At 37.0% G+C, this 9449-nt stretch overlaps 1 protein-coding gene across 2 annotated transcripts in view; it reads right to left on the bottom strand.

Moving 5' to 3' along the window:
- Positions 1 to 6760: 6760 nt before the first annotated feature.
- LOC144958384 (condensin-2 complex subunit G2-like) overlaps positions 6761 to 9449 on the bottom strand; it is a 33577-nt gene continuing 30888 nt past the window's right edge. For both annotated transcript variants that reach the window (XM_078890371.1, XM_078890370.1), the window contains exon 17: positions 6761 to 6979. In XM_078890371.1, the coding sequence (XP_078746497.1) occupies positions 6907 to 6979 (73 nt within the window). In that variant the 3' untranslated portion in view covers positions 6761 to 6906. The remainder of the gene's footprint in view (positions 6980 to 9449) is intronic.

The following is a 9449-nucleotide window of genomic DNA, read 5'->3' as shown; positions in this document are numbered from 1 at the left end:
AACAGTAACAGAGAGATGATTTACAAGAAAAAAAATATCATCTCCCAAAACAATAACTATGCATTTGACTGTTTCCCTCCCAGCTAGGATTCCGGCCAGTGCCAGGACAAAACCAAGTAATCTCATTCCGAGACAAAGACAGAAAACATGTTAGAAAACAGGGGATAGAAGACACAGCAAGTACCTCCCTGCCCACTATGGGAGGTCAGGAACCCCACCCATCCATTGTTATTTAATTCTACGAGCTCAAGCAGTGACACTTGCATGACTAAGTAGAGAGACAAATATAAGAAGATAAAACCCATTGCAGGCTGATTTTTTTAGCTGTTTTGTTTTCTCTCTGTGTGCTTTATCCGACACTTTTTCGTTTTTCATATCTTTTCAAATCTTTATTATTTTTAGAGAATACTGGGTGGGGTTCCCGACCTCCCATAGTGGGCAGGGCGGTCACTTTCTGTGTCTTCTATATTCCCTATATGTTTTCCAAAATGCTTTCTCTCTTTGTCTTGGAGTGAGATTATGTTTGGTTTAGTCATTTCCCTAGTCTGAGTCCTTGGCTGAAAAGGAAAAAGTCAAATGTATAGTTTTTGAGAGATGATATTTTTCCCATGCAAATTATCTCTGTATTATGTACATGTTATTGTTATGTATGTTGTTTTGAATGTAAAATGTACGCATTTGAGTGTATTCCTCTTAGTTGGATCTGCTTGTGTCTGGATGAGACTTAGGTGATCTCAAACTATAATATATTGAAGGTATGCTGCTGGAATCTACATCTGTACCCGATTTCAACCCTTCCCCTTCTTACTTTTTCTTGTGTGCTTTCAATTTTACATAAAACTTTTTGACTATCCCATTTTCTTCCTTTTTACTGGCGCTGAAATGACCCAAATGTGTTGCAAGCGCCGTAAAACCTCAAAAACAAAAAAAAAACCACTTTCTGAGCTGGCAGATTTTTTTTTTCTCGTGTTTTGTTCTCTCTGCTTTGCCTGACACTGTTTCGTTTTTCATAAACATCTTTTCAAATCTTTATTTTTTAGAGAATAAATGATTGTCATCTATGTCTATGACAACACAATCATTGTCAAATAGTAAAAGGTTTAAAAGCTCAAACCACGAATAATGTGAGGGTGTGAGAAAAGATTTTAAAATGGGAAGAGAGACAAAAAACTGATTGCTCTCTTTCTACAGCTTGTGCGGCTATGCGGTCTTGTGTTATGACACTCGTTTGCGGATCAAAAGGTCCTTGGTTCGAGCCCGCTCTGAGCAGGGCATAGTCCAGTCCTTGGAAGCAAGCTCTTTTCACATCCATCCATCCATACTAATAATAATACTTTATAATAGCATCCCAAAAAGGTGCGTGTGTGCAGGCATGCGTAGATACAAATACATGCATACCTAGTTACCTCCTGCCCACCATGGGAGGTCAAAGGACCCCACCCAGAAGCTCATCACTCACACGTTCTCAGGATGAGGGTAGTAATAGTTTATCATGAGTTGGTTAAAGTGGGCGACACCACCCATGTACTTGTTCCGACGTTGATGGTTCTGGTCGAAAGAAGGAAAGTTGGCCTTGTAGCTTCCTCTCGGCTTTCACTGCAAAGCGTCATGTGTCGCATTGACCCTTCCTCTCCCAGAACAGTAGTAATTGGGTTTTCTTTCGTCGACGTTTCTGTAGCGGCTTGTGTTTTCCAGGGTGGAGTTGCTGGCCCTACGCCTAACCCTCCTCCTTTCTCATTCGGGCTTGGGACCGGCAATGTACTTGTACATATCGACAATTACCATCTTTTGGACAAAACTATATCCTGTTGTGGTTTTTTCAGCCAATACCCGTTTTTCCACTGTTTGATTCCCATGAACTGTGCTAAAGAGGTTACAGTTACAGCACTTGGTATCATGCCACGTCAGACAAACAAGATTGTCACTGCATTAAAATTTTGGTGGGCCCGATTTCTTCAGGCACAGATTTTTCATATAGGGAATGAGATTAGCGGAAGACACTGTTTGATTCCCATGAACTGTGCTGAAGAGGTTACAGTTACAGCACTTGGTATCGTGCCACGTCAGACAAACAAGATTGTCACTGCATTAAAAATTTGGTGGGCCCGATTTCTTCAGGCACAGATTTTTCATATAGGGAATGAGATTAGCGGAAGAGTAGCGTCCCTTGATTGGACGTCACCTTACAGAGAGAACGTCAAAATGGTTTTGCGCATACGTCTCTCTCGTCCTCGCTTTCGGTGAAGTGTTTCATTCCGCTTTCACCGGAAGCGAGAACGAGACGCATGCGCACAACCAACATGACGTTCTCTCTCTAATAACTTTTCCGCCGGTGACGTCCAATCAAGGGACGCTACTCTTCCACTAATCGCATTTCCTTTTTATTGTCCTCACAAACTGTCCCGACAGCACCAATTTTTTGTTTGAGTGCCTTGAAGTGGGCAGGCGCATGAATGGTAATTGGTTGCTTTAGTCAAATCCTTCCATAACTAAATAAAAGATGTCAGAATAATGCGTCGAGTCGCGTCTAGCAGACTATATCTGTGTCACATTATAGCGTCATGTGACAGTGACAGTAAAGCCTTAAAATTAAAAGAATAAATAATGGCATTGGCATCATGATTTTGTCCTTCGAGAATAAAATATTGCAGTTTACTTCGGACTCTTGGAAAAGGATTTTGCATACATTAGTGCAGCCATGTGGTCTAGTGGTACGACAATCGCCTTAAGATTGTAAGTTCCTAGGTTCGAGTACCACTCAAAGTAAAGCGGAGCATAGTTGAGTTGAGTCCTTGAAAAAGGTTCTTTACTCGCATTCTCTCAGGTGTAAAATGAGTGTCTGGTTGTCAACATTTGTCTCGGTCGAAGAAGGAAATTTCTAATATTGCCCAACAGACATTTTGTCTCGTCGTACACGTTAAATGTTGCTGTTGGTTTGGGAACCCTGTAAAGAGCTTTGAGCTTGTTTATTGGATATTGGGATACATAACAAATGCTCAAGTATTTAGTGGATATGACATTGTACAGTGGAATCTGCATTCAGTCGACAACACCCTTTGTTGGTCCCAGATTTTCTGTTCTTTCCTCAAGTGTGTTCCATCGTAGCCATCGTTATGTTATAGCCTGACACTGAAATCCAAAAGAACTGGCAGTTTGACGTCATTATTTGGTTTTTGCACCTCCTAGTGAATTGTCGTTAGTAGTGCTTATGGAAACAAGTTATTTCATTGGTTGAACTATTGAATACAACTCACAATTTGTTTTCTTTTGTGGCAAAAGACTGGCATTTTGACGTCATTTTTTGGTCAGTGTCAGGCCATAACTTTACGAAGGCCACGGTTCCATTGATAATGGATAAAGCCAGCTTTGCTTAAAATCAACCAATATATTTCTGGCCTGGCAGTGTTGGCGATATCAGGATTTCACTGTAAAAATTTACAATCAAGATAACTCTTTTCAACAATAGTATTTTTTTACAATGATTTATTGAAACTTATAGAATATTAAACATCCATAAATCAGACATGCCAACCATGTGGAATCAGAGACATGAAAATATGAATTTGACACAAAAAACGGAAAACTAAGGCTTTAACTTTAACTATCAAATGTCGCGTGATTATATCCAAAATAAATAAAAAATTTTAATGAAAAGAATAAATAAATAAATAAATTTTAATGAAAAGAATAAATAAATAAATAAATTTTAATCCCTGTAAATTTTTTTTTTTACATCAAGAAATAAGCAAATAATCTTGTTTATTATTAAATGAATTGTCTCCCTTTGGTAATACAATCGCCTCTTTCAAACTGTAGTCTGTAATACAAACATATTTATAAAAATTCAAATGAACCTCTTTCAATTTATTTACACGTTTACCAAAATTTATCACAATTAATGATATATGCGCATATAAATTGCTTACTTAACTCGATAACTTTCTAACTCAAAACTGTGTAAAAATAAAGAAGTAAAATTCCAAAAAACAAAAATTCATTCATGCAGCAATAATTTGTTAAAAATTATTTTATATTATAAGGCAAAGGCAGAAATGTAATTCGTGCATCGTGAAAATTCAACCAAAAGCAGATAGGTTGGCATGCCTGTGTATATTTTTTTTCTTTTAATCGAAAGACAACAGGTAATTTTATAAAAATAATATCAGGGTCCAGGGAAATGTATTATTTTAAAATCTTAACATGCTCTGTATCTCAACACAGTGAGGTCATATCAGCGTCAGTAAAAGGGAAGATAATGTGATTCTAGAGTTACAAGTAAAGGTACCCAGGAAAAAGTAAAACAAAGGGAAAAGGGTTCAAATATGGAACAGAGGTAGATTCCAAGAGCACACTATCAGTGTATTTAGTTTGAGATCACCTAAAAGTCTCATCCAGACACCAAAACATAATACAGTCCATAACAGAGAGATCATTTACAAGGAAAAAAATATCATCTCCCAAAACGAACTATAAATTTGACTGATTCCCTCCCAGCTAGGGCCCGGACAAAACCAAGTAATCTTATTCCACGACAAAGAGAGAAAGCAAGTTGGAAAACAGATATAGAGGGAGAGAAGACACAGTATGTACCCCCCTGCCCACTATGGGAGGTCAGGAACCCCACCCAGGAAGAGTTGATGCCCACTTGTACTCGTTCATACCATCGACATTAAGACAATGGAATAGTCTCACGTCTCCAATGAAAGAAAAATACTGTGGTCTGTGGAATCTTCAAAATTTGACGTTACAGGCTAAAAAGGAAGAAGAGATTTGTTCCATCCCACACATCAAGTTTGTCACTGTCAGATGTCAGTACATTTCATTGGGGGAAATATCTTTTTTTTTTAAAGGATGGAATTCCTCCCCCGACTCCGAAATTGTGGATTTCGGCAGATCCGAGGAGAACCATCAACACAAATAATAAGTCATTTCCTGTCATGAGGATCGGATTTCAGCATGCTTGGATTTTAGCGAGCTTTTTGGCTTCCTCCTAGAGAGTGCTAGGGATCAGCGAGTATTGTCTGTGTTATACACTTAACTGTGAGTGTAATCTTGCTGTCATCCCACAATTCACATCTACCTACTTGCACAGCCTTGCCAACCAACCTCGACCATTTCAAAAGATTTATCCTATTTTCCCAAATATTTTGGACAACAAATACTCATATTTACCCCACTAAATATCATATGTGACCCTTCGTCTCAAAACGGTATTATGTCGGGTTGGACCAGATGCTAAAAAGTCAAATTATAGTTAAACCGGTCAAAAATATGAAACGTTGGTATTTACCACAGTAAATTATGATATTCCTTCTCCTCTATAAAGCATATAAACTCAACTTAAGCATGATATTTTTGGTTACAAATTCCCTTTTAAGCATCTTAATCATCCTGACTTAATACCGTTTTGAGACGAAGGGTCACATATTTTCAACATCAGCAACTCTCCAAATTTAATTTTCACTGAATCTATAAAGAAAAGCTGTGTAGTTCCTTTAACAATCATCTGTTTGGCGACTCAAAATCACATCAAGCTGGATACTTTTCAATAAGATACTTTTCACATTATATACAATTCAGCGAAGTTCAATATATACATTTATACATATGTACAGTTCTAAGTAAAATAATGATATTTTCGCTAATTTTAATCAAGGACTTAACTCTAACAACAGGAATCGGGAGCCGAACAAAAAAAAAAAACAATAGAATTTTGACAAAAACAATGTCAAGGATGTCGATTCTATGGCCAAGGATTCATGCAAATACATCCACCATCGTCCCCTATCCCAACACTGTACACTGTGAAAATTTAAGATTTTTTTTAACTTACGGATAATATAAGACGTGGCAAATATTTCTCTGCCATCTACCTGGATTTTAAGTGATGTATAATTTTTTCTACTGAAGGATTTTAAGCTCGAAACATTCTGCATTTTTTTTGTAGTTTGCTGTTATTTTCATTTTTGTTCACTACTGTCAACCTGGGTTACTTAGGCCGAGTAGAATAAAAAAGGTTGCTTTTAAAAAAGTTAAATGCATGAGTGCTTATTAGATCTATTGGGTTCTAATTATTTAAAAGATAAAAGCTACATGTAATTTATCTTTTAAAATAAGCAATCTTGTTTTCAGTAAGTGGCCTAAGTTACCCCGGGTGGCCTAAGTAGCCCCAGTTGACGGTACTTATTGTTGCCCAGTTTGCACTTTTTAAAAAATAAATATACATATTTTCTTTTGGAAAACTCCTAGATCCTGCCACCAATCTATATGATGGACCCCCATCACTACAATGCCCAAATCTTACTTCCCCGGACAGCCTGAGTGAATACAAAAAAAAAAAAAAAAAAAATTCATGAAAATCTAAGTTAATCAGCAAACACAATTTCTATATATAATAATCATGATTTCGTCTTGAAACAAAAAATCATTGGTCTATGTTGTGGCAGAAAAAAACTGTCCCATTCTATAGGGAATGAGATTAGTGGAAGAGTAGCGTCCCTTGCTTGGACGTGACCGGCGGAGAAGTTATTAGAGAGAGAACGTCATGTTGGTTCTCTCGTCCTCGCTTCCGGTGAAAGCGGCATGAGACACTTCACAGCAACGAGACGAGAGAGACGCATGCGCAAAACCATATTGACGTTCTCTCTGTAAGGTGATGTCCAATCAAGGGGCGCTACTTTTTCGCTAATCTCATTCCCTATATGACGAACCAAAACCTGCATGTCCAACCCCCCCCCCCCCCATCACAACAATGACCAAATCTTACTTTCCCTGGAGAGCCTGAATGAATACAACAAGAAAAAAATAATAATAATAATAATAATTCATGTACATCTAAGTTAGTCGGCAAATACAATTTCTACACATAATAATCATGATTCCGTCTTGAAACACAAAATCATCTGTCTATGTCGTGGCAGAAGAACTCGTCGTCTCATTCCAGCCTCTCACAATTTGCTCCACTGGTTTCCTGGCATCCCTGGTGGAAACAAGAAGAGTTATCTGTGATTACATTTCGGTGTAAAAATTACCCGTTCTTCTAAGCTTTCCACATTCGATCACAGACGTAAAGAACGACCCCAGGCAGTATGTAAGAAGTTCTTTATATCAGTGCTTCTGTATTTCAGTCAAAACGTATCGCATTCTACCATTCTATTACCAATACAAAATAATTGAGCTTTATATAGCGCAATATCCACTAAATGTGCTCAAAGCGCTTTACAAGGGGTCTCTAGTCAATAGCAACATTTAACATGTAGGACGAGACATGCCGCCTGTAAGGCGATATTACAATTATTTGGACAAAGACACTGCTGTTAAAGGCCAGGTACTCATTTTACACCTGAGTACGGTGAGAGAATGTGAGTAAAGAGCCTTTTCCAAGGACTCAACTATGCGCCAAGCGCGAGGCTCGAGCCCAGGACCTTCCGATCCGAAAGCGAGTGTCATACCACTTGACCACATAGCCGCACAAGGTATTACTAGGTATCCCAGGCCACAATTCCAATTGATTTTGCAGTCATCTAACCCGTTAATCCTTTTAAACTCAAACTGTGTTTCGTGTTAATTGATCAGTGCTGATGGTCACAAAAAGTGAAAAAGGAGGAAATTTTCAACGACTGCCTTTAAAAAATTATTTTCAAGTCTATTGCAAAGCCCTTCTGTCATGATGTAGCTTTTATTGTAAGAGACATTGTGTGTACATTTGGAAGAGATCTATTTATTGGTGTTTGGTGCATCACTGTAAGAAATTTTGGGTTTTTCGGTCTTATTTTAGCCTATATTGGCCCTTAAGTCACCCCCAAAAAAAAAAAAAATTCTGCTTTTTTTTTGGTGTTAATCATCAAATTAGACCTACCACCTAAAAGTAACATGGGAATAGCAATATTAGCATTACAATCAAAAATGGATTTTTGACTACAGGACCTGTCTTCAAAAATCCATTATTGATTGTTATGCTAATATTGCTATTCCCATGTTACTTTTTAGGTGGTACCTGGTAGTACAGGTCCTCCCTTAAGCCTCATTTATACTGCACTAACCCCAACTTTAAGAGAAATTGAGGTGATAAACTGCTACTGACACTGGATAGAGGGAAACTGCACCTATTTGTTCCTACACACACCAAGACTCTCACTGCCAGTACATTTGCTGATTTTAAAAGGAGGAAATTCCTCATCTGGCTCTAAAATCACAGATTTCCGCGGATCTGAGGAAAACCATCAGAATTGATAGACGATAGATACACAGGACAGAAAAAAATTATTTCATATTAAATGGGCAAATGTGTTAATGTTTGCCATCATGATGATGTGCCAAGTTACACGAAGCCTTATGGAAGTGTGTGTGTGTGTGTGTGTGTGGTTTCGCACTTTTGTTTCATGTACGTCTTTGCGTATATAATATCTATGCTGTAACCAAATGAAAAATTGCCTTCATGGACAATAAAGATATTATAATTATTATTATTATTGAGACTTGACAAAATTTATTTTCAATATTATGGCCCTAAACTCTAGAATACCAAGACTTGCCAAATTGAAAACTTCAAATTTAGTAATTTTAATGGCAATTTTTAGTAATTTGACAAGGAAATTCGTAATTTCTGAAATTGTGTATGAACAACCGCAATATTATTACTATCATTATCATCATTATTATATGGTAGTAGTTATAGTAGTAGTAGTAGCAGTAGTAGTGGTTGTTGTTTTGTTGTTATTGCTGTTCTTCTTCTTCTTCTCATTATTATTACTATTATTTTTATTATCATTTGAGTATTACTAAGAATTAAAAATTCGTAATTTTCCATAAAATTTCGTATTTGGCCATCAAATTTGTCTAAAATTCGTAAAATTACGAAAAACTCATAAGATTCAGCAGGTATGAATACCCCAATGCAAGCCATTCGAGAAATCGAGAATATCTCGAACTTGAAATCTGCCTAAAAACCCCACTTTTCCACAATCCATTTTACACCATGACGACTATAATGTTTTAGACCTGGAAATGAGCTCTATAAAAATTGACTGAAACTCTTCGACAAACTGAAGATTCAATTATTTTTTAAAAAATAAGGGCATCATTGGAGAGCAGAGTGATAAATAAAATATATTAAAATAGTGGGTGTTATTTCTTACTGGAAGTATGACTGTCATAATTTGATGTAGAAGGAATGCTAAATAAGCATGTCATTCATATAGGTAAAGATGACTTCATCAAAGTCATATTCCTGCCTCTGGAATTTTTTTGACATAGTCAGAAAAATAATCACCATTATCATCTTTAACTTCTAGTGCCATGACCAATTGAATTTATTCCTCGCATCTTTATCGATGCTCGACAAGTCTGAACTGCGATCCACGAACAGCTCAGCCATTGTGAGAACATTAGAATAATGTAGCAATGAGCAAACTTAATTTTCAATCAGTAAATGACAGAAGAAAAAAAAC

The sequence above is a fragment of the Berghia stephanieae genome, chromosome 12 (assembly GCF_034508935.2).
Source record: "Berghia stephanieae isolate SIO BIC M18660-M18661 chromosome 12, UCSD_Bste_1.3, whole genome shotgun sequence".
Classification (NCBI taxonomy): domain Eukaryota; kingdom Metazoa; phylum Mollusca; class Gastropoda; order Nudibranchia; family Aeolidiidae; genus Berghia; species Berghia stephanieae.
This window is presented reverse-complemented; position numbering and strand designations above follow the sequence as displayed.